Genomic DNA, 26,861 nt, shown 5'->3' on the forward strand with positions numbered 1-26,861 from the left:
TGAATCGAGTTTTACCATCTCTTTATTTCCTTCAGGCTAGGCACGTTTCTCTTGGGTTGTGCTAATCTTGCAGAAAACAGATGTTTCATGCAGTGATGATTTGGAAGGAAGTGGATATCAGGAATTGAGCTGGACGGTGCATCACTTACAAAGAATCTAATTTGTTGAGTCTCTGACAGTACCAGATTCCTTTCACATTGGCCACACGTTTTTCATATTAGATCTTGGCTAAAATAAGAGTAAGTAGTTTTTTAATAGTGACTTTTACCATCTCTTGCAAGGCGCAAGGCAATCTGAATTTCCTTTTGCTGTAAACTGATATACAGATAACACTGTTTGTTACCATTAATTTTGAAGGACATAAATCTGTATTTCTAGGAAAACATCAATCTTTTCCAAGAAACATGTGCCTTCTGGTCCTCATGTCCCCCTTGTCTTCTGACTGACTGTATCATAGTTTGGCCCTCAACAGCCACTCTGTTTATTTTCCTTTTTCTTTTACAGCACCTTTGCTTCTAGATACTTAAAGGCAGGATCTGGAATGTTAAAAATGGAGAGCTGTTATGGGAAAAACTTGATTTTACGAACCTTTTTGCTTTTCCTCACCTTATAAATTTTCCTTTACAGTATATGTAGATCAATAAACAAAATTTCTTTATAAACCATATAGTCTACCCCTCTGTGGTAAGCAAAATAATGTCCCCCCAAAGATGTCCACATCCCAGTTTCCAGAATCTGTGTATATGTTATGTTCCATGGCAGAAACGACTTTGCAGATGTGCCTAAGTTAATGCTGCTGAGATAGGGAGATTAGCCTGGATGATGCAGGTGGACCCAGTGTCATAATGAGAATCTAAATAAGAGAAACAGGAAGACGGGGAGTCAGAGTTAGAGAAGGACATGTGACAATAGAAGCAGAGGTCAGAGTGATTTGATTACTGGTTTTGAAAATGGAAGGTCCCACAAGCCAAGGACTAGTGGCAGCCTCTAGAAGTTGAAAAAGGCAAGAAAACAAATTTCCCCCTACAGCCTCCAGGAAAAATGCAGTTCTGCTTGATTTTAGATCTATGAGGCTCATTTTGGGGCTTCTGACCTTAAGAACTGTAAGATAAAAGTTTTTGTTACTTTAAGGCACTAAGTTTTAGAGTAATTTGTTATAGCAGCAATAGGAAACTGATACACCCTTTTAAATGTTGTCAATATATTTTTGCTTCTGTGTTTACGGGGGAAAAAAAAGAAAAGGAGCTACATCTTCCTTGATTAAAAAGTAAATTTTAATGCCATACATACAGTAGCTACTTGGTAAGTCACATTAGTATATATTTAAATAAGTCTTATTGTATTAATTATCTATATGCTGCATAACAAATTACCCCAAAACTTTATGCCTTAGAACAACATGTATTGTCTTGCAATGTCTCACAACTTAGCTGTGTACCGTTACAAGGCTGATCGAAGTGTCAACTGGGGGCTGGGCGCTGCGGCTTACACCTGTAATCTTAATACTTTGGGAGGCTGAGGCGGGCAGATCACTCAAGGCCAAAAGTTTGAGACCAGCCTGGCCAACATGGCAAAACCCCACCTCTACCAAAAATACAAAAATTAGCCAGGCGTGGTCTTGCGGGCCTGTAGTCCCAGCTACTGGGGCAGTTGGGGTGGGGTGCAGAGGGGTGCTGAGGCATGAGAATTGCTTGAACCTGGGAGGCAGAGGTTGCAGTGAGCCAAGATCACCCACTGCAGTTTTCTCTCAGAAAAAATAAATAATTAAAGTGTCATCTGGGGCTGTGGTCATCTCAAGGCTTGACTGAGAAGGATGTGCTTCCAAGCTCACACTCATGTGGTTGTTTTCAGCATTCAGTTCCTCAAGGGTTGCTGGCTAGAGTCTGCTCTCTGGTTTTGGCCACAAGGGGCTCTATATAGGGCAGCTCACAACATGGCCGCTGACTTCATCAGAAGGCACAAGGATGAGTAAGATGGAAGCCAGAGACTTTATGTAACCTAATCTCAGAAGTGACATTGCATCAGTTTTGCTATATTCTCCTGGTTAGAAGCAAGACTCTAGCCACAGCCCATACTCAGAGAGAGGGAATTACATAGGGCAATACGGGAGGCAGGATCAGGCAGACGTCTTAGAGTCGATCTCCACACTTATGATCTTGGTTGAAAGTACCACACATTTTTCCATACGGTCAATGACTCAAAAACAAATAGTGATTTTTTTCTCTCTCGCATTTGTGACTTTTAAAAATGACTTGAGTAAACCTCAAAAAATGCATAGTGATTTTTCCACAGGCTTCTTGCCTGTTTTTTCATAGTCATTCTCTACTTTTAAGGAGAATGCCCCAAACATGAATGATTCATGTAGAATTTTACATTTTGAGTCTTGTCATAGAGAGAAAAAGCCTATTTAATTCATGAGTAATTTTTTTGCAGAGCTCTCTACTTCCCAGCAGTACATTAGGCTATTCAATCACGGTTCCCTTCATACTTAGAATATATACATAACAATTATGGATGTAAATCTATAGGTCTTCAGAACAGCGATTAACATGAATCAGAGCCTGAAATATAAAATTATTCAGGAAGAAGTTTAACATCATTTTCCTTTGACTAGGTTGTCTTTTTCATATTGATTTGTAAGAGCTCTTTATATATTCTGAATACTAGTCATTGTCAGTTATTTGTGTTGCAAATATCTTCCTTTTTTTTGTTGTTTTTTTTTTATCTTTCTATACTATGTTTCTCTACTTTAATAAATAAAAATGCTTTAAATATATCTATTGGCTCCTTAATGATTAGTGCTTTCTGTGGCTTCTTTAATCATCTTTCCCTAACCCAAGATCATAAAAATGTACTCTCTATTATAAGTGCTTTGTTGTTTTGCCTTTCATATTGATGTATTTATTTCACCTGGATTATTTTTTAATTATTTTTTAAATTGGTAAAATTGTATGTATTTATCATGTACAACTTGGTGTTTTGAAGTATATATACACTGTGGAATGACTGAATTTAACTAATTAACATGCGTTACCTCACATAGTTATCATTTTTGTGATGAGAACACTTTATATTCACTCAGCATTTTTCAAGAATACAATACATTATTCTTAACTGTAGTCACCATGTTGTACAATAGATCTCTTGAACTTATTTCTACTATTTAACTGAAATTTTGTATCCTTTGATGAAATTGGTTTTCATGTATGGTAAGATACAATTACATTTTTTAAAACATGGTTTGAAACACAGGAAAAAATGACAAAAATCCGTGATGGAGAATGCCATGAACACTTTAAGGGGTTCACAATTCACTGAATCATCACATAGTAATAATAATCATTATAGCTAACATTTATTAAATGCCTACTGTTTGCCAGAAACTGCTCTAAGAACCTCCCCTATCCTTAGAATTAACACCTGCAATCCTCACAATCCTGTGAGGTAAGGATTATGATTATTTCATTTTTCAGATGAGGAAACTGAGGTACAAAGAGATTAAGTAACTTACTCAAGATCAATCAGCTAGTGAGTAATGGGACTGAGTTTCTGCTAGGACTCTTAACTGCCATCTTGTCCTGCACCAAACAAAAACATGGACCTTTAGTGACCAGTACTCTATTAGTAGTGCCTTGAGCATATTGGTAAATAAATCCAAAATTTTGCACATAGGTTAGAAAAAGGACTATTCTTGAAAATGTTTAGATGAGTAATATTATCAGTATGAAATTTGTGTTGTGTTTTTCTGTTATGTCACCTTTAGGAGAGAGCAGATTAAATTGATGATCAATGTAAAGTAAAAACCTATTCTAAGAATTTAAATATATTTCTATTTTGGCAGGGGTGTATTTTTTTTTCATATTTTACAGGGGCTTTTAAAAATCTTTTTCTCAGTCTGGGCATGGTGGCTCACACTTGTAATCCACACACTTTGGGGGACTGACACAGGCGAATCACTTGAGGCCAGGAGTTTGAGACAAGCCTGGGCAACAAAGTGAGACTCTGTCTGTAATTTTAAAAAAAGACCTCTTTCTCTTAAAAACAGTTAGGTGTCCAAATACGTCCTGAAGTAATCTTAGGGGTATTTATGACTTTCCTGCTAATTTCAGGTTTCTATTATTTTTTGAATATTTAATCCTTAAAATTCTGTATATTTTAGATCTTAATAGTCTATAAACTTGGCTTCAATCTAAGTTTGAATGCTTAAACTAGTTTCTGTTTTATAGTGCTAAATAGAATTTTATGATTACGTCTACATTATTTGAATTATTTTCTGATTTTTTTTCTGAGCAATTAAAAACCGGTTGTGAATACTGTATATCTGAAGAGGAGACAAGTTCTGTTCAAATAAAACCAAGAAATAGTAGTAGCGTATATTACTTTAGTTAAAAATTGTATTAAATGTCTTGATGAGAAAACTTCAATGCGTCATTGTACACTTAGTCTCTAAAGAGCAGGATACAATTATTATGTGTCAATTTTAAACTTTAAAGAGCAGGATAAGCTTCTAGAGCATTCTAATACATTTTTAGTACTATTGTATTAGCAAGAAAATAATCAGCAGGGTTTACCCTCCAGTGGGCTAGGCTTCATTCTGGGCATGCAGAAGGCTGTATTCTGAGTTTACATTCTAAAGAGCTTATATTGCTTATACATTTCTCATTCAAAATGTTAAATTTCATTTATTTCTCAGCTTTCCTGTTAGCTTCTGATGCAATGAGTGTTCAGTATTATGAATGTGGACCAAACCATAAGACAGGGTTCTCCTATAGGCTACAGTTGTGCTTGCTTAAAATACGGGATCCTGAGGGATGGCTCTTAATGTTATATGCCCATGGCTTATAAGCAGCCTGTAGTGTGATCATTCTGTAATGTAGAAAGTGCATTCTGAGTCTATTTTATTCTGGAAAACCAATTGTCTCAAGTGTTTTGATGTGTATACCATTGGGTTATATAGTTGGGCATTTTCTTACTGGTGTCACTCATCAAATTTGGTAAAATGGGCATTCTCATTTGTTTCCAATGGAATTCCCACAAGTTCAGGTTATAACCTGTTTTCCATATTGCAGAGTTACAAAGTTGACATTTCTTTATCTTGCTGTTTATGTTCAGTTATAAGATGGTGGTTAAATGCCTATTCTTGGCAAGTTAGTAGATCTTATGGTGAGCTGTCACTTTCTGTATGATCAGGCAACCCAACTTATGTCACCAATTCTAGACTGCAGTGTTTGGTGGGACACAGACAGCATCCTTAATGCCATGAGGTTCTCGATGAGGATGTTTTGGGAGAAGTCCCAAAATGTAGACTTCTTTTGGGAAATGATGACCCTGCTGAGCTTTGCTGCTCAGCAGGAAAGTCGAAGAGACTAATTGGCTTGGTGTGAGGGGGGTACAGCAGGGAGCTTGGGGCCATCTCCATAGCAATGACCCTTCTCTGGCCGGGGTCACAGCCTCATCAGAAGTGTGTAACCTCTCCACATGCACAAATTTGAAGGAAAGTGGAAAGAGAAGAAAGGGACAGGAAAATGAACTGATATTTGTTAAATACCTCCTAAGTGCCTGGCATTGTGTAGAGAAGATTAAAAACATGTAACACGCATATGTATATACAGATGTATATGGACATTTATATAGATATACAATATAAACAGTATGTTTGATGTTTCCCCATTAGACTGTGTTCATCACAACTCTATGTTATATGTATTCATTCCTTATTTTACAAAGCAGCAAACAGGCTTAAAGAGATGAAGAGTCTGGTCCTAGATCTCCCTGAGGGTGATGCGCTGATGTTGAAATAGAAACTTTCTGCCTGTAATGGTGTGTGCTCGTTTTTGTTGCTGTTTGGTTGCTTAGTTGGTTTGTTTTCCATGGTTCTCCACAAAGCCTCCTTTAAGGTTTGCTGCTGTGCTTTGTTTCCCCGCTCCCCAAGGGGGAGTTGCTTAGATAGAATTAAATATGGAGGCGGGGCAGGCAGAGGGGCCATGATACTAGAGAAATGTAGGACCATATTGAGACGAATCTGTCTGTCAGGAGTTTGGGCTTGTCCTGGGAGAACAGGGAGCCACTGAAGGATTTTAAGTGGAGATTCTAAAAAGGTGCAATTTACGCGTGTAGAAAATGGATTGGCAGCAACCAGTTAGGGGACATTTCTTTCACCTGTAAGGTTTTTATCTTAAAGAAAAGATAGATATGAAATAAGTATGGCAAACATATATGTTCATTATTTCCTCCTTTGTGCTCTTCTGAATTAAAAATTTAAGTATTGAAAATAAATGAAAATTCTCTAAATCTAGGAGGGACAGGGATTAGCAAACAATTCAATCAAATGAAGGAACATCAAATAAACCCAAACTGAGGGACATTCTATAAAATAACTGGTCTGTACTTATAATGAAAGAAAAAGACTGAGGAACTATTTCAAATGAAAGAAGATTAGACATGACAACTAAGTGCAGCGTGTGATCGCAGATTGGATCCTGGCCTAGAAATTTATTTCTCCTTTTCCATAAAAGGCATTACTCAGATGATTGACACAATTTGAATATCCGTACCTAGATAGTAGCATTGTATCAATGTTAATTTCATAATTTCCATAAGTACACTATAGTTTTGTGAGAAAATATCTTTGTTTTTAGGAAATACATACTGAAAATTATTTCAAGGTAAAGGGGCTACGTGTCTGCAAATTACTCTCAAATATTTCAGAAAAAAAAAGAATGACATATATTTATAGCGAGAAGAATGATAAAGCATATATGTAAACATGTTAGCTTTGGGGGAAATCTAGGTGAATGGTGTACAATAATTCTCTGTAGTATTTTTGCGACTTTTTGGTATGTCTGAAATTATTTTAAAATAAAAATTATAAAGAATTTGATGGAAGGAGGAGCAGGAGGGAAGAACCAGGCCGGTCTGCGTCTTGTCCTAGGAAGCCAGGGTTGAGGTCCAAGATGAGGGAGTTACGTGCCAAAGCTGATGTGGGGACTTCCGGTGGGGTGGGGGTTGCGGGCATGGGAGGAGGCTCTTAGGAACCAGGGTTGCTTTGGGGTCTGGCAATTAGTGTGACCCAGAGTTTGTGAAGGGTTGCAATCTCTCCTTAGCCCAGTGCCCTTATCTCTGTTAATGGTGTTGGTGTGTCACCAGGCCATGTTTTTCTATTTTTTCTGCACATACAGGTGGTAAGGAATACTTGTAAATTCATTGGAATAATGAACTCTAAAACTGAGCAGAAGGAAAATGACCTGGGTTAAGGCAAGGAATGTAGGCTGAGGAACGCTCTCACTAGGGACGTTTGCAAGAATTAGGAGCCTCCCTGGAAATGAGAGCAACTGCCACAGAAAATGATTTACATATTTTTTTAAAGTTTTGGGTTTTCAATGTTTGGCTAAAGGAGGTCTGACTTAAAATGCGTTGCTGACTTAACTGTCCTAGGGGGCCAGAACGAAAATGTGACCTCCTTCCCAACTCATTTTATTCGTCACTGCCCAAGGGAAGGCAAAAGCTTTTCGGCTGCAAAGAGACACTAGCTTGCAGACTATATTTGTAGAAGAAAGGAAAATGTAGCGGGGTGTGAACTCTGACAAAGCAATAAAAATTGGGGGATGGCATCAATTCTTGGTGCAGGACATAAAAGTGGGAGGAGAGGTGGGGGGAGAAAGAAAGATGAGAAGGAACTGAAAATCTCACAAGAGATCTCTTCGTTAATGCAATCCTGCTCTTAACAGAGAAGGAATTCTCATAAAACGCGGCTGTTGTTAAACATATAGTAAGCATTCATGAAATTTGGCATTTGTTTTCTTCTGCAGCAGGCTTAAGAAACAAAGCTTAGTGGAAATTAAACAAATTAATAGAAGCAAGTGCAGATAGGCATCATGCTAAAAAGAAAGAAAAAAGTAAATTGCCTTCATTCCTATTCCATACCCTCTAACACTCTGTGCTTTCCAATCAGCAACACGAATTGTGCTATTACTGGCAAAGATGGACAATATATCCTAACAGAAGACTTTTACAAAGAGTAAAACTATATGAATGCACATAATAAATTGACTTGGCCATTCCTTTAAGCAGATGTTTGATCCTTCCAGATCATGTAAAAAGATAAAAAAGGAAAGAGAACAGACCTAGGCAATTATTTGTGGACCAGATTTCTGCTTGGAGGGTGAACAGGAAGCAAAGCAGGTGGAGGAGAAATGAGATTAGAACAATCAAAATGAACTCAAATAAAAGCCTGGTTGAACTATTGAGAGTTTTGAGGTTTTGTCAAATGTGGTAACCATTTTTTAATACCTTTAAACCATGAATAGAGGATTCGTTGTGTAAATTACGACATGTGCTTACAATGGAATGCCATGTGGTTTTTCCCAAGGATGAGTTACTTCTCTATGTTTTGACATGGAAAGGTATCCAAAATAGAATATTGAGTTATTTCTAGTTTTTATTTATTTATTTATTTATTTTTTCGAGACGGAGTCTTGCTCTGTCACCCAGGCTGGAGTGCAATGGTGCTATCTCGGCTCACTGCAACCTCTGCCTCCCGGGTTCAAGCAATTCTCCTGTCTCAGCCTCCCGAGTAGCTGGGATTACAGGCACGTGCCACCACGCCTGGCTAATTTTTGTATTCTTAGTAGAGACGGGGTTTCACCATGTTGGCCAGGTTGGTCTCGAACTCTTGACCTCGTGATCTGCTCCCCTCGGCCTTCCAAAGTGCTGGGATTACAGGTGTGAGCCACCGCGCCGGACCCAAGTTAGTTCTAGTTTTTAAGGAAATAATTTATAGTACATAAAAGAAAAAAAAAAAAAAACTGAAAGCACAAATACCAAATTGCTAACAATATGTCAGAGTAGGAATGAAGATTGCAGAAAGATTTTCAGTTTAGATGTCCCGCACTGTTATATTCTTAAAATATTTTTAAATTAATGTGTTTTTTCATAATCAGAAAAAATGAAGCTATTGGCGCTCCGAAAAAGAAACTTAAACAATTGTCCGTGGAGAAATTTTTGAAAAAGCAGAGAAGAAATGGGTTTGGTTGTAGAGTATGATTATAAATCAGGCTAAATAGAAGTAGAAAAGCTCAGCATTCATTAGAAAACAGAGAAACAAGTGCTCCAGCAGAGCCAGCCCATCCAGATAAGACATGGAATCTGGCTGTAAATTGTTAGCATGTGTTTTCAGCATCTACCATGGACCTCCCTGCATCAAAGGTGAACAATTTGCACACCCCAGTTATGCCTTATTGATTTTTGTATCTCTGTCTAAAGTACATGCCCATGGTAGATGTTCAGTAAATGATGGTACACCAAGCTCGGAAGACTAAGTATGAGTGGGTTAATATGGGAGAAAAATGAGTAAGCTATGAATAAGTAACATTACTTTCAGAGAGTTTAAACTTATTCTAGTAAAATCTCAGAGAGGAAAAACTGTGAAATAGGAGGATGGGAAAATATTCTCTGGCACTTGCTCAAGTGCGTTTGTTTTGCCATCCTTCAGATTTTCTTAGTGAGACTTAATTTATGTTTTCTCAGTTATAGCTTTTCTTTTGTATCCAACTGGGCGTTTCAAGTCATCTGCCATGACAGTCATATCCTTGGAACATATTGTGGCCTCCTTGCTCCTTCTGCACTTGCCTTTGTTTACTCTGTCATCACGCTGACTCCTACACAGACTCCAGTGTGGGCTTTGTCCTTCCAGCATTGAACTGTGCCCTGCATTCTTTCCAGATCTCCTTTTCCACTGAAGGCACACGGAGGGATATCATGATTCCATTTTGACTGTGCCTTTTCTGGGTTCATATCTCTCAGTGGAAACACAGCATCTCTTCTGAGCCATAGATACAATATATAAACATTTATGAAAATCAGGTGTTGGTGCTGAGAGTACAAATGGCCTATTGTCAGAGATTTTGATTTCTTGGCCCCATGGGTCATGGTAGGAATCTGGTGAATTCTATGTACTCTCTTCCCAGAAAAATGTACATACTTGTAAAACTGTGTGAACAATTCCAGGGAATTCACAGGCCATCCTGGAGCCCATTTATACCCCGAAGATTATGTATCCCTGCATCCCTGGAACTGATGCATATTCTATGTTAGGCTAGATAAAAAGAAGGAGTTCACTGGAACCAGAATGCAACTATAATGCACTGGAACTAGAAAGCACTGATACTAGAATGCAACCAAGTACAAAAAAGCAGGCCGGGTACGGTGGCTCATGCCTGTAATCCCAGCACTTTGGGAGGTCAAGGTGGGTGGATCACCTGAGGTCAGGAGTTTGAGACCAGCCTGGCCAACAAGGTGAAACCCCTATCTCTATTAAATAATTTTATAAATACAAAAATTACCCAGATGTGGTGGCTTGTGCCTGTAATCCCAGCTACTAGGGAGACTGAGGCAGGAGAATCACTTGAATCTGGGAGGCAGAGGTTGCAGTGAGCCGAGATGGCGCCACTGCACTCCAGCTCAAAAAAAAAAAAAAAGCATATTTCTAGCATCATCTTCACACTTCAGACACTTTGGAGGCACAACAAATGGAAAATAAAGCCAGACTGGAGTGTTGCAGTTACTATCATAACATTGCAACTGGAAGGAATAGTTTGTTTGACAATATAGCTTATAGCCTGTAGATACACAGCCAAGTGAATTGTACACTGTCTACTTTGGGTGCTTCTTAAATATTTGGGACCAACTCATTTAGGTTTAGGGGTGTGTCTGTGTTTGTGTGTGAGAAAGAGAACAATATGAGTGTCAGTGTATATTTTAAACAGTTCACAGAACTTAAATCTTAAAATGTCTATCTAAAGGGAAGAAAAGGATTTCATCTCCAAGTTCATCTTTATGTTTGTAATACGTATATGTCTTTGTTCCTTTTGGCATTTGGACACTAACATTTTAATGTTGCTGGTCCTTTCCAGGGTGGACAAGCTTCATTTACACCATATCTGGAGATGTGTATATTGGTAAGTTATGGCTATGTCACTTAGGGCTCAGTTGCAATTTAATTTAAACTACTGAAAGGAGAAAAGGTAGGATGACACCATTTTTATATAATTGAATACTATGCCACCTTCTCTCCCACACCAGCCCTCTCTATATGCCAGCACAGGTATGCCCAGGGCAGGGCGCCTCTCAGCTTACAGAATATTCAGTGAGGGAAGAGAATATGAGCACCAGTCATGACACACTCTGTGCACAGATGAAAGTCCAGGTACCATTTTGTGTTTTGATACCTCGCTAAGACGTTGGCAACCTCCATACTAATAAAGGGATGGAGCTACAGTGGGCTCCAAGGGAAGCAGGAATCTGCCTATCTCCTGGGAGAAGGAAGTGGAAGGAGGTGAATTTGCAATGCTGGTTTCCTCTGAGAAATCTCGAAAGTGGGTTTTCTCTTCTTCCAAGGGTTGTATATGTGTTGTTTGCTGAGTCTAATCAAGAAAAGATGTTTGAGACCCAACCAATACTCATTTTATAGATGAGGAAGTGAAATCTAAGAAAGTTGTTTAACTTGCCAGGGTTACACATTGGTAGGCGTGGGGCCAGAACCAAGGTCTCCTCAATCCTGCTTTAATGCAGAGATAGCACCATCTAACTTGTTTTTTTCAAGTCTGAATCCCTTAGCGAACCCAGCAGCAGAAGGGACAGAGCAGGTGGGAGAGAGAGGCTTGCAGAGCAGCCTGGCTCCTGCCTGCATCTACTTACCTTCTCATCCTCCTAAAAGCAGCCATGGGTTCCAGTAAAAGGCTGTCTGTAGGACTGGGAGAAAACAGCTATAGCAGATGCTGTTGGTACCCACCCACACCCCTGGGCCCTTACTTCCTGAGTGCCCACTGACCAACTAACAATAGCCAGTATCTGTGTCACTTTGCCTGAAGGCTTTTCTTTGAAATCAATCAGGGTAGGATGAAAGTACTGGAGAATTAACATTCCCAGAAGCTACCTGACCCATCAGGCAGGATAACTCTGAAGCCTGCGTGAAAGGGAAAGGCCGTTTACTAGTTTCCCAGTGGGCTTACAGCCAAGCCACCTGAGTGTGCTTGATGACACACCCTTCATTGTCTGTCTTCCCTTTTCTGTCTAACTCTCCTGCCTCTGGACTGTCGTTTCCTGAGATCACCTCTGAGATAAATGACTTGTACCAGAATATATGCATCTCCAGTTATACTTCTGAGAAAACTCAGAGAACCGGCCTCCTGTTTTCCCCTCCTCATCCCCACAGACAGTTATGGGGTGGGGCATCTTAAGGTACAGGCCAAGAATCCCCATTTCTGAGACCCTCTGCAGTCAGGTGCTCTCCACCCACTCCTGCAGGGATGCCAGCACGGAACTTTCTGGGGCCCTAACATGGCCACCTCCTTGGGCAATACACTCCCACCTCCAGGCAGCTGGCTTACAGATAACATCTGCTCAGGGATAGAAGGCCACACCCAGAGCTATTTAAACCATTCCTTTTATTCTCCAAAAACGACGTTCAATTGCCTGAAATTATTCTTCTGGAAAATAATGGTAATGCGAACTCATGCATTTTGACTTTATTCCTAATAAAGTACAAATGGACTTAGTTCCCTTTTCAGTGAATAGCATTTCAATTAGGGGTCAGGAGCAAAATTCATTTGTTTTAGCACTGGAGAAAGTGTGAAAAAACGTCTTGTAGTAGTATCATAAGTTTATATGTACACACCTTAAACTATATTAACCATCTGGAGAAGATGAGATATCATTTGTTTTCATGATCTTCTGAAAATCCTGAGAAACACATAGTGCTTTATAAAAATAGAGAGAAAAAAACGTTTTTATGGAGGTAGTGCTCCTGATTTATGATTTCAAGAGCAACAAAATAATCTGCACAAATGGAAATAAAGAAAGCACGTGAATTTTAAGGTGGTAAGGATAACAGAAATGTTTGTGCAGAATGAGAAAACGCAGGGAGAAGGAAACTTTCTGTAAAAGGACAGATAGCAAATATTTTCATCTTTGCAAGGCATATAGTCTCAGTTGCAACTACTTGGCCCTTCCCGTGTCACACAGAAGCAGCCACAGATGATACATAAACAAATTGGGTGGCTATTCCAATAAAACTTCATTTATGGTCACTGAAATGTGAATTTCATGTTTTTTAATGTGTCATAAAAGGCTATTTTTTAGTTTGTTTCAACCATTTATAATAGTGAAAACTTTTCTTAGCCTGTGAGCTCTACCAAAGGTGACAGTTGATTTTGGTTTAAATGAATTGCAGAGAATGAAGGGGAAAGAAATTAACAAGTAATTGCCAAAACCTGTTTTAAGCAGTGGTTAGAGCCTTGTTTCCTGACAGACCTTTAGCCTGAGAAGTTAACAAGTGAAATGCTCTGCAGTTCTCGGGGTAAGAATGACCCACACATCCACTTGTTTTTCTTGAGATGAGGCAGGATTTTCCTGAGTCATTTCTGTTTACTGACCCGGTCCCCCCTCGTGACCATGGACCACAGTGCAAAACATCTGGCAGGCGATGGGTCTGTAGCCTTGGAGCAAAGTTGCATCTGTCTAGAATAAACTGGACCGTGAAGAGAATCCAGCTCACAAAACTGGCCTCTTGGGACTGTGCTTTAACCAGTGAGTGGCTGGCTAAAGGACCTCGTTTGAATTTTATCTCCTTCCCTTCCTCCTACCAACACCCTAAGGGGCGCTTAATGAGAAAAACAAAAGGGCAAGAAGAAATCATCAGAGAAAAAGAAATGATGAAACAGAAATAGCTCTTGAATATGTACTGACTTATCAAATCAATAGAGAAAGTCCAGAAAATGTTTTCTGACTTTACTGCCTCAATTTTATCTTGCTTATAAAACTAGGTTGGCACCAATGAACCACAGATGTCAGGAAATGATAAGCAAGGAATTGTCTTTTTCAAAATGTCAAACACGTTCAGTTGAAGTAGATGTAATGAATATATATATATATATACACACACTTAATGTATCGGACTGGAATAAATGGGCTGCAACTTGGGTTGAGGAAATAATCTGAGGAGACTGCATAAAATGGAAATTTAGGAGGGCTATTAAAATATTAACTGATTACAGGAAGTGCTTGAAAGATTTAGTTTGACTACAAACAATTTACTTTGACTACAAAATTTAGTTTGACTACAAACAGGTGGAGTTTTGAACATTCGAAAATGCGAAAATGCTGGACAGCTGGGCATGGTGGTTCACCCCTGTAATCCCAGCACGTTGGGGGGCTGAGGCAGGCAGATCGAGGCTGGGAGTTCGAGATCAGCCTGGCCAACATGGTGAAACCCCTGTCTCCAATAATAATACAAAAATTAGCCTGGCGTGGTGGTGCACGGCCATTATCCCAGCTACATGGGAGGCTGAGGCAGGAGAATCACTTGAACCCGGAAAGCAGAGGTTGCAGTGATCCAAGACTGTGCCACTGCACTCCAGCCTGGGCAATAGAGCGGGACTCTTGTCTTAAAAAAAAGAAAAAAAAAAAAAAAAGGGGGGGGGGGAAGAAAATGCTGAATGTCTAACTACTTGTCAAAGTCAGTCAGTTATTTTAAAGGTAAAGGTAAGTATTGTGAAGCTATGTAAGTGTCCTCTAATGACACCCTGAAGAAAAATAGTTAACAGAGCTAAAATTAGTAGAATTCTCATTTTCTTATTCAAAGAAAGTATTCATTTGAGACTCATCTGAAAGTACTCACTTTATGCTTTTCAAGGATCTTCTTAATTTTTAATGTATTTGCTTTTTCCAGCAATGAAGAGCCTTCTAAGCTATTGAATAGTAATTTTTAAAAGTGTGCGATAGAGGGAGAGACCTTTGACAACAATCGTTTGCTGAGGCAAAAAGTTCTTTGACTAGCCCACAGCTGGAATCTGTGTATCATACGGTAAAGATAGAAGTCAAAAGAAAGGAAAAAATACATTGTCAGAAAACCAGTCTATCCCATAGATACCAGTACCAAATCTCTTCCCTGCAACTGCGCTGAAAATCACGTTACACATTAATGCAGAGATCAAAAGGATAGAAAAGTTTACATCCTGTATCCTTGAAGCTTGGTACAGTTTATCAGCTTGAATTCTAGTCCCCTAGAAGGCCTGATATCAAGTATACTGTTGGTGCTTAGAAAATATTTAGAAATCTAAAAACATTTGTTTGTGTTTATTGAATGAATCTGGCTTACAAAGGCAGTAAAATGTTTTGAATTTGTTTAAATAACTAATGATTCACGCTTAGTTTGTGCTAACCTTTTGAGCGCAAACCTCTGTGCTCTGGTTTTGGGTGATATTAAGCAGTTTGAAATGGGCTCTGGATCTTGCAGTAAAGGCAAGGAGACACAAATGTGCACCAGCAGCCCTCATAATTGACCTCCATTTATCCAACTAACTGGATTGCCCAGTGCTCTTCATTCTATGGTGAATACTTTGAGGAAGGTGCTTGAACACTCAGGGTGATCAGCTCCTCCCTGGTCTGCCTGCCCATAGCTGCTCCCATCAGCTGGGTTGTAGTGGACTTAAAGGCACCTGTGTTTGTTCTCAGTCCATGTATGCTAATTGCACCAATAATTGAAATTATGTAATTTAATTAAACAGTTGTAAATTAATGAAATAAATGTGAAAAGAGAGTTGGTGGTTCCATAACAACTAAGGCAGATGCTTTGTAAAAGTGAATTGCTAAAGGAAATGCCTTTGACACAGAAGGACAAACATCACATGTTCTCAGTTCTCTGTGGGATCTAAAGATCAAAACGATATGAACTCATGGACATGGAGAGTAGAAGGAAGGTTACCATGAGTTCATGAGACTGGGAATGGTAGTTGGGGGCTGGGCGGGGGAAGGTGGGGATGGTTAATGGGTACAAAAAAGTAGAAATAATGAATAAGATCTACTATTTTACAGCACAACAGGGTGACTATAGTCAATAATAACTTAATTGCAAATTTTAAAATAACTGAAAGAGTGTAATTGGATTGTTTTTAACACAAAGTATAAGTGCTTGAGGAGATGGATACTTCCCGTGCTCCATGATGTGATTATTCTGCATTGCATGCCTGAATCAAAACATCTCATATACCCCATAAATAAATACACCTACTATGCACCCACAAAAATTAAAAATTTAATAATATGAAAATGCCTTGGAATTTGTGAAAGATTTGGGGAAACTCTAATAATCTAATGCGTGGTGCATAGTGGGTATACTTTAAAAAGAAAATGCTTCAATCAAGTCAATAAACCCACCTCAACTGTATTTCTTTCTTTCTTTTTTTTTTTTTCGGTTCAAGCACTCCTCCCACCTGTCTCCTGAGTAGCTGGGATGACAGGTGTGCACCACCACGCCTAAAAATGTTTTGTACAGACAGGGTCTCCCTATATTCCCCAGGCTGGTCTTGAACTCCTGGGTTCAAGCAATCCTCCTGCCTTGGCCTCCCAAATTGCTACAGGAGTATTTCTAAAAATCTACAAACAAATGCACATTTATGCTTTAATTTAAAATAAAATGTTTGAGGTAGTTTGACTGTCTTTTTCAATTATCAATCTCATTTGCATCAGATAAGAAGGCTTCAACCACACATGTAAAATTGATGATATCAAACCTATGATAGAAGTACTGGAGTGTATAGAACAGAGAATAAATAGGACAGCAATTCTTATAAATAGAAAAAAAGGAAAAGAAAAATTGGCATTTGCAGAAAAGTTGTACAGCAATTAATCACACACTGAAGATGCAGCACTAACTTTAAAATAGGTTTTGAAGTACTTTGCCCTTTTATGACTGTTTAGGCAAAAAAATTGCAATTAAATTGTTTTCAGTTAATTTTTTCCTTAACTGTGCTATTAGATTTAACATTCTTGGCAGTGATTCCCAATGGAAACTATTTGTTATCTGATTTGGCTCTATTTATAATTGAAAGTAGTCAGAAACAATAAGATACATTTTTTGAGACTTATTTTAGGTTCAGGAGATAACCAGATGGATGAATAACATAAAAATGATCTGGAAATAAAGATAGAATCAGTCTTTTCTTTCTGTGACCCTGTTTTAAACATTTCATGTAATGATACAGAAGGTAAAAGTACACTTGCAGTTATTATTAACCTGGAACCCTGACTCCAGTGTCTATAAGAGAGGTTTACCTTGGCTAGGTGCAGTGGCTCATGCCTGTAATCCCAGCACTTTGGGAGACTGAGGTGGGAGGAGTGCTTGAACCCAGGAGTTTGAGACCAGCCTGGGCAACATGATGAGACCCTGCCTCTACCAAAAAAAAAAAAAATTTAATGAGCTGGGCTTGGTAATGCATGCCTGTGGTCCCAGCTACTTTAGAGGTTGAGGTGGGAGGGTCACTTAAGCCCCGGAGTTTGAGGCTGCAGTGGGCTGTGATTACACCACTGCACTTCAGACTTGGCAACAGAGTAAGACTCTGTCTCAAAAGAAAATAAATAAATAAAAATAAAGATTTACAGTCGAATGCCGTGGCTCACGCCTGTAATCCCAGCACTTTGGGAGGCCGAGGCGGGCAGATCATGAGGTCAGGAGATTGAGACCATCCTGGCTAACACAGTGAAACCCCATCTCTACTAAAAATACAAAAAATTAGCTGGGCGTGGTGGCAGGCTACTAGTAGTCCCAGCTACTCAGGAGGCTGAGGCAGAATAATCGCGGGAGAAGGAGGTTGCAGTGAGCTGAGATTGCGCCACTGCACTCCAGTTTGGGCGACAGAGTGAGACTCCGTCTCAAAAATAAATAAATATTTACCTTAGAGTGGAGCATTTCAAATGATCTCTTTAGTACTAACACTGAGATTGCAAAGAGAATGGGCAGAAATTGCATCCCACATACAATTAGAGTTAGAGCCCTTTAGACAAGCTGACCTCTGTTGCTGAATTAAGGTTTTCTCACAGACCAATGAACACCATAGTCAAGCAAGCTCCCCTGATATGGGGTGCAGAGAAATACCAATTCAGCATTATTTTTGAGCACTCTTTTGCCAGCTCACTCCATTAAAACATAGCGAAGGGATTTATAAACTGTTGTGGTATATGTATCACGAAACATCCTACATGACAAAATTAGGGGCCAGGAGTGGACCACGTGGGTAACGGGTGTTATATATGAATTTGTTGAAGATAAAGACATGGTTCATTGCTCCCAGGGGATCTCAGTAAAGCACACTTAATAAAATGCTCCTCTGTATCACAGTTAAAAATATTACTCAACTCTAAATGAGATTTTTTTTTAACTCCCAGACCTCTCTTTTATTGCCAAATCCCTGCATAAGTGGAAAATCAGTGGAGTTCTATCATTTGTTTCCATGACATTTGTTGACCTAAATCTTTGATGGAGGAGAAACCTTTAGTATTATGCTGGGCCTGGCTCTTGCTAGCTTGCAGGAGCTGATTGTGTGCCTTCCCTGGCCTCACATTAGTAGGTTGAAATTGGCCACAGTGGGAGTATTTACACCACAGATATTGGCACACACTTACAAATCAGGTTAGTTCTCCCCGTTACTCCTGAAAGCCAACTGATAAACATTATCCAGCACACCACTTCCTCTGGGACAGAAGTTGTTAATCTTTTTACTGCCATGGACCTTTTTGACATTTGCCAAGCTCCTTGCCTTCTTAAATAAAGTTTTTAAAGTCAGTGCAGTTATGAAAATGTTAAAAGAACAGATTTAGGATATAGCTATATGTGTGCTTCTTTAATGACATTTGACATGGCATGATCTAGTAGGCCTGCTCTAAATTTTAAAGTAATAATTAACATAAACTATATTTTGAGATATCTACAAAACCATAAAGTGATATGAAAATATCTATGATTTCTGCTGCAGACAAAGTCATCAGCCCAGCTTATACTACTGTGGCTTGTTGGCTACATTCATGATTGAAGGAAAAGATATGTTTCAATTTAGGTGTTAGTGAAAGTAAACATGTAATTTATCTCCTATCCAAGTCCACCCATGCCCTGAATTGTATCCATGGACCCCTTGGGAGGACATTGACTCCATGTTAAGAACTCCTGCTCTGTTAGAATCCTATTTCATGTTTGCAAGCATCAGAATGAACTCTGCTGCCTCATGTTGGTTATTTCCAAAGTGGAGATGGGAAGGACTTCTCTAGAAAATATAGTTGTTTGGACTCCAACCAACTATGTCCAAAAATCACAAATTATGTTTCTGTTTACATAATAATTGCTAAGCTATTGTTTTCATTTAAATAAGCATTTCTTTATTGATTATTCAGCTCCAACTTGTCACATGAATGCCCTTATTTACATCCCAAAAGGGCATGCAGGGATATCTCCCAAGACATTTTATGGGCTACTCACTCAATTTGAAATATTCTTTCTCTTGCCCATTAACATATCAGGGTTTTTCCCAACTGAAAGACCTAGTCCAACTCTCACCCCCTCTCTGCAGCCTTCTGTGGTGCACTTTGGCATCTCCAATCTGCAGCCTCCTCTTGCAGAACTACTCTTGCAATCTTCAAGTCACTACATTCTTCTGCTCCTAGTGAGAATCATGTTAGACTTTTCTCTCTCCCACTGTGGCCAAATCCTTTAGATTTCTTTTTCAACTCCTCCTGTCAAATTCATCCCTATCTTTCTGTTGCCACTGTCTCAATTCAGACTGTAATTCATCTTTACTTAGACTGTTACAGCAAACTCCAAACAGGTCATCCTAACTTCAGTCTTGTTCCCTCCAATTCACTCCACATTCTGCCATCAGAGTCATTTCTCCAAGACACAGATCTGGTAATTTCACACACACACACACACACACACACACACACACACACACACCCCTCAAGGGCTGTCAATTTTATATGGATTAACATGAGTTTAAAGGCTTTCCCTGATCTGGAGACAGCTTACGTTTCCATCGTTCTTCCCAAAAGACTGTTCCAGGAATGGTAGAATTTTCACCACAATATTTTCTCTTGTCTAGAATGCCCTTTTCCCCAGATTTGCCTCTTATGGTTTAATCCTACAGAGCTCTGTTCAAGTTTTACCTCCTGCACGACAAATATCTGTGGTCCCTAGACCTGCACAAGCCCCCATCACCCCTATTCTCTTATTGAACTTTGCTTACGAATTTATCGTTGCCTTTAAGAGATGCTTTCATTTATATTATTTTATTTGTAAACCTCAGTATAGAAGAGATGGAAATTTATCTATCCTGAATATTCCCACAACATTTAGAACAGGGTCTTATTCAGAGTTCAATAGCTGTTATTCAATAGCTATCCAACTTACTTATTTTTCAGTTGAATTATTCTCTGATTATTTTGTGTGTATAGATGTAGTTTGCTCCAACAGGATTTTGAATTATTTCTATGAAAGGAATCTACTTTGCATGTCTCTGTATTGTCCCATAGTACTAGGCCATTGTAGGTATTCAATTAATACTTGTGGAAATGAATTAATTATGGCATTTGATACTTTTTCTAACTATTCTTAATTCTTACAAAGTTTATAATTTACCTAAGTAAACATGAGCACATAATGCCAAGGACTTTGCTTATCCATTAAAGTGTATGGAAACACAACCCAGGATTTATCTCCTTGTCCTTTTTCAAAATTGAAAACAAACTAGTTTCAGGCTTTAATAATAGCAAATATAATTAACCAAGAGATTTAAGGAAATTACTAAGTCTGTTATTTCTCAAATTAAAATAAATATTGTGGTATTATATAGTTAACCAAATAAGTAACCATATAACAAATGTACTATAATGGGTATTAAATTAGTGGGTCATTGGTTTTGTAGGGCCCGATGATGCACAACAAAAAATAGAACCTCATCACACAGCAGTGCTTGGAGAAGGTGACAGTGTCCAGGTGGAGAACAAGGTAAGTATGTTCTTTTCCTTTAACTTTCTTAACATGTACTTTCTACTGGTTTCCAAGAAAATGCCTAAATGTTGTGGATAACAAAGTTTTTCTCTCTTCCTTGGAGAAGAAATTGTATCAGAAGTTTATAATGTCTTTTCATTAATTTCTGCTATTTCTATGGGTTTATTTTAAAGTTTTATCTGTATTGATTCTTTATCTTCAGAAATCATATAAAGCCCCTATTGTTTACCCCTGGAAATTTGAATCTAGAAACAATACTTCTTTGTTGTCTCTTAATTTTCTTTATTTATACCATTGATTTATTTTGTTTTTAGCATAAGTGAAAATAGATCAGCCCTATAGAAGTAGAAATATAGATCTACATGCATACTCACATAGAGCCCTTTGAAAAGAATCCCAACTTTGGCCGGGCGCGGTGGCTCACGCCTATAATCCCAGCACTTTGGGAGGCTGAGGCGTGTGATCATGAGGTCAGGAGATCGAGACCATCCTGGCTAACACAGTGAAAGCCCGTCTCTACTAAAAATAAAAAAAATTAGGCAGGCGTGGTGGCGGGCCCCTGTAGTCCCAGCTACTCGGGAGGCTGAGGCAGGAGAATGTCGTGAACCTGGGAGGTGGAGGTTCCAGTGAGCCGAGATTGTGCCACTGCACTCCAGCCTGGGCGGCAGAGCAAGACTCCATCTCAAAGAAAAAAAAAAAGAAAAAAAAAGAATCCCCACTTTGAACTGAGAGGAAGATATTATGCATTTCATAGTGTTTTTGTGATGAATCCCTGCTCTTTAAGTAAAGTTTCTGATATTTTAGGAGTTTTCGGAGGTTTTAATTCCCAAGTTTCCAAGTTTCTTTCTCATGTCTATGTCATGCCCTTGAGTAATTCAGTCACCATGTTGTGAGTCTGTTTAGTCAATCTGACTGCTTTATGTCATTCTTATAAAGAGGATTGAGGAGAAAATTGTGCAAAAGCTCCTGAAAAAAACAAACTTTGAAAACTATTTCAGTGTGTGGATGTCTAGTGCCAAGGCAGTCTGACTGACTTCTGGCCCTCTGACCCTGCCTGTTGTTATAGAACACAGTGGATTTGAGGAGTTATTAGATCTTAGCCCACTTTTCTGGCAGCAATCTACTACTGCTTTAATCATCTGCAGCACCACCATGAACTGTGAGGTCAACGGAAGAAAAACCTCATGAGCCCTAGAAAAATGCATATGTCAGGGTCAGTGCCCTTTAATATTAGACTGAGCCATATGAAACTGCCACTTTTGACCTATAAAGATGTCTATTTTATATCTTTCAATCCAATATAAGAAAGAGGCATGAAAGCTACACATAGGCCAGAACCTACTGATATCAGTCGTTTGTAACATTATCTGGTTTAACTTGGCAACCTCAGTTCTTCCTATAATACACAGAGAGCACATTGCAGATGAGTTGGAAGCTAAAACGGAACACCAGAAAGAAGTAATGAAGTGAGTCAGAAGAACAGGTGCAGCCAACATAGAAAAGAGTCAGCTGAAATCGTCAATTCACTGGCAAGCAGCACTCCTGGCGCCAGTGGCATCATTCTGCTATGTGCAGTTCTGTAATTGTTGCTGTGTATAAGCATAGCCTGAGCCATCAAAACCTTAGAAAGATTTCTATGAAAAAAATTAATATTAAAAAATCGGCACTTAAAGGCGGCATGTGTCACTTATATCCACACAATAGTAGAAAGTCCCCTTTAGATTACAGCAGAAAAGAGATTCTGAAAGTTTGAATCTTGGCTTTACTACTTATTAGCTGTTGTGACTTTGGACACGTTTGTAAAGCCCTCTGAGCTTCAGTTTCTTTGTCTGCAAAATTAAAATAATACTACCAACTGCAAGTGATTGTTAGAAAGAATATTTGAAATTACATACATTACAAGTCTACTGCAGATTGAGCATGGGGGTCAGTAAATTATGCCCAATAGGCCAAATCCAAGCCTTTTTCATAAGGTTATATTGGACCACAGCCACACTCATTCATTTCCATATTGTCTATAGATTCTTTTATCCAATAATAGTGGAATTGAGTAGTTGCGACAAAGCCTAAAACTCTCTGGCCCTTTGCAGAAAACATTTGGTTTACTATGTGGTAAATGCTCAATAATGGTAACTGGAAAGTTTATGAATCCAAATATCTAATTTGATAGTCATACCACACACATGTTACCTAATAAGGATTTATACAGTATACTTGAAGGCTTAGGGAACATAACAGTTTCTACAGGTAGAAAAAGGCTCCAAGATACCCTGACTCACTCAAGCTCCAAGCCAGTGTTGTCCTCACTTGGACCTAGAATTAGCCTGAGGATTTGATAAAGAAGGAAGATGTGACTGCCTAGTGCTGTGCCAATCCCATTTCCACTAAACTGTGGTCAAGAATGAGAAGCTGATTTTTTGCCTGGCTTTTTTCTGGCTCTGTTCTTCCTGCACTTTTACTACTCTTCCTTTCTGTGTTCTCCACCATCACACCCATTTGACTACTGGTTGACCAGTAGTATGGGCAGTATCTCCTATTGGCAGTGGCCAATCTCCAGGACAGAAGAGGAGGACAAGGAAGGGATGATGCAAAAGACCACAGCTTCTTTCTGCTCCAGGTTTCCCTGTTCCATCTTAGAACTTTTTCAGAGTTCTTAGAGACCGGAATCAACTCCAGACTACTCTGGACATTTAATCCTGGGCTGGTACCAGTCATCCCAGAATAGCTTCTGTTTCAAGGGCTAAGGCTTCCTGTGCTGCTTTGACCTACTGATGGTACTCTGGACTTTCTCTTAAGATGATGGTTGCCCTGATGGCTCCATGGTCAGGAGTACAAGAGTTTGATATGAAAGGCTCCATCTCACCCTTAGGCTTATGTTTATAGTGGTATCCTACTGAGAAGGTCTTAAGCCTCATGGATTAGCAAGCTCACCCGTAGTGGACCAAGGAAGATAATCAATACCTCATTGGCTGTCATCAAAGCCATACTTCAGAGTAACAGTGCTTTTTAACTGGCACATTCATGGAAAACTTATTAATATAATAAAGATGAACATTTGACTACATATAGCATTTGATTAAAATAAACATTGAAAGACAGAAATAAAACAAAACATCCTATTAAAACTAGAGACAACTTTTTTGCTTGTTTATGTGTAAAAGTTCATGATGAAATAAACCACTAAATTTTTAAGCTGATAACAGTTAATTGTTTGATCTTTTCATTGGCCCAAGAAGTATAAACAATGAAGTCTGGTAGGAGCAAATGCATGCAATAAGTCATGCTAAAGCACAGTTTCTTTCTGGTAATTTTTTTTCAGGTAATATATCACTATAATCAATGTTACTGATGCAAAAACATGCCCTTTGATCAGCAGTCCCCAACCTTTTTGGCATCAGGGACCAGTTTCATGGAAGACGATTTTTTCTCAGACAGGATTGGCTGGGAATGGTTTGGGGATGCTTCAAGCACATTACATGTATTGTGCACTTTATTTCTATTATTATTACATTGTAATATATAATGAAATAATTCTATAAATCACCATAAGGTAGAATGAGCAGAAGCCCTGTATTTGTTTTCCTGCAACTAGATGGTCCCATCCGGGGGTGATGGGAGACAGTGACAGATCATTAGGCATTAGATTCTCATAAGGAGTTTGCAACCTAGATCCCTCACATGTGCAGTTCACAATAGGGTTTGTGCTCCTATGAGAATCCAGCACCACTGCTGATCTGACAGGAGGCAGAGCTCAGGTGGTAATTCAAGCAATGGGGAGTGGCTGTACATACAGATGAAGCTCACTACCTCACCTGCCACTCATCTGTTGTGCAGCCCAATTCCTAACAGACCACCCATTGGTACTGGTCCATGACCTGGGGGTTGGGGACCCCTGCCTTAGATTCATACTCAGAGTCCTACTGCCATCTTGAGCTTTATATTTATAGTTGATGAAACAAACTGAGTAGATACTCATAGTTTAGAAATTATCAGCACATTAAGTGAACCATAAAACTTTCATCTGGGCTTTGATCATTTATTGTTGGTATCAGTGGAACTCGAGACATATCTTTTTTTTTTTTGAAACGGAGTCTCGCTCTGTCCCCCAGGCTGGAGTGCAGTGGCACGATCTTGGCTCACTGCAAGCTCCGCCTCCCAGGTTCACACCATTCTCCTGCCTTAGCCTCCCGAGTAGCTGGGACTACAGGTGCCCGCCAGCACGCCCGGCTAATTTTTTTGTATTTTTAGTAGAGACGGGGTTTCACCGTGTTAGCCAGGATGGTCTCGATCTCCTGACCTCGTGATCCACCCGCCTCGGCCTCCCAAAGTGCTGGGATTACAGGCGTGAGCCACCGCGCTCGGCTGGAACTCGAGACATATCTTGGCAAAAATACTTACGGAATAACAAGAGCAATTCAAAAAAGTAAATTATTAAGTAAACCCAGAAGAGCCTAACTCTGTACCAGAAACTCTGAGAAGGTGCATCAAAGCAAAAGACATGGTCTGGGTGCCAAAAGATGGTGAATGTTAGTTGGGGTGAAGTAGTAAGTGGTCCTCTGCTACTTTTGTATGGGTTTTTAAAATCAAATCCCATAAAGGCATTAATTTAGAGCCATGCAAGGACTTGGGTTTTAAATAGGTCTTTAATTCTCTTGGCTTTTGCATGATTTTCATCATTTGACACCATAGACAAGGTCATCATAGACAAGGACTTTTCAAGATAACGGCAACTGAGACTTTCAGCCACATCACTGTATTTTCTGGAACATCTGGAAAGATTATTAGATTTCACAAAAGAAGGCGAGTTCAGGAAAGAAAATGTCATCTAGGTTCATGTTTGCATATTTTGATAGCTAGTTGGCTTATGGATAAGTAAAGTGATGGCACATAAATAAATATAGGCCTTGAAATGGTTAAACAGAGACTTTTTTAAATGTAAAGAAGTGATCGAAACATCATAACTGAGTGGATGTATTAAATGTCCCAGCCCTGGGATTGTGGGGAGTAAATCAAGACTTTTGAAGAAACCATTCTACCCTACAGTCCCATTTATTTTTTAAGTTGAAGACAGGAAAGGGAAACAAATTTCAGACATGTGAAATACGGTAGTTTTTATTAAATACATGGAAGATTAAGGAATTAATTATTAATTTTTATTGAATTCAATAATAAATCTTCTGGAACTAGTAACATAATAATTTCTAATTAAAGAGCTTTGCATTAGTAGAAGTATGATATAGTATAATATTGACTTACATATTTAGAAATATGCTATATTATTAGAATTGGGGTGAAGTTTCAAAAATTTTGAAGGCTTCATTTTGAAGTGCATAGTCATTTTGGCTTTGTTTATTGTTTTATTCTGAATAAGATAAACCTAAAAGAAGGCTGAAAAGAAATATATAATGTTCATTTATCTATTAGTGAGTAACTACGCTAAAATTTAGTGGCTTAAAATAACAATCATTTATTATCTCTCCATGTGGTGGGGAGTTCTGCCAGTTTCTCTGGGGTCACTCATGTGGCTGGCAGGCTGGGAGCTGGGCTCTGCTGAGGCTGTTGTTTAGAGGTGCCTCAGTTCTGCTCTAGGCGGCCCCTCCATTTGGCTAGCTTGAGATTCCTCGCGAGAGGGCAGTCACAAGACAGCTTCCCAGAGAGGGAGCATTTGCATATGGGAGGAGCTATGGAAATGAAGATAGAAAAGCAGAAGCTGGGGAATGGGAAAAGTCACCAGCCTGTTAATCTGGAATGCCAAGCATATCCAGGCACTAAAATGAGGCCACAAAAGAAGTCTAGTGGAGAAGTCTGTAGTTCTGCAGCCTAGTGTCTAGGGATGGGGCTGCAGCCGCTCTTAGCAGAATTAGCAGTCAGGAAGAAGAGCTGGACATGGCATGCAGGAGGATGAGGACAAGCTAAGGTCTAGCAGCACCTCTGACTCTACCTGTTACCACTAACCGCCACGTTGTCTCAATTAAGTTTCCAGGGCACAAAACACCACATATATCTAAGTATATGTATAATTCACTTCTGA

General features: G+C 39.1%; 1 protein-coding gene across 4 annotated transcripts in view; it reads left to right on the forward strand.

Moving 5' to 3' along the window:
* The window catches only part of PIR (pirin), a 109,304-nt gene that overhangs the window by 75,379 nt on the left and 7,064 nt on the right, over window positions 1–26,861 (forward strand). For 3 of the 4 annotated variants that reach the window (XM_007991104.3, XM_007991103.3, XM_007991105.3), the window contains exons 7-8: window positions 10,911–10,955; window positions 20,745–20,827. In XM_007991104.3, coding sequence (XP_007989295.1) covers window positions 10,911–10,955; window positions 20,745–20,827 — 128 coding nt within the window. The remainder of the gene's footprint in view (window positions 1–10,910; window positions 10,956–20,744; window positions 20,828–26,861) is intronic. The other variant, XM_007991106.3, reaches the window with a different exon arrangement.

Source organism: Chlorocebus sabaeus, chromosome X, assembly GCF_047675955.1.
Source record: "Chlorocebus sabaeus isolate Y175 chromosome X, mChlSab1.0.hap1, whole genome shotgun sequence".
Classification (NCBI taxonomy): Eukaryota; Metazoa; Chordata; class Mammalia; order Primates; family Cercopithecidae; genus Chlorocebus; species Chlorocebus sabaeus.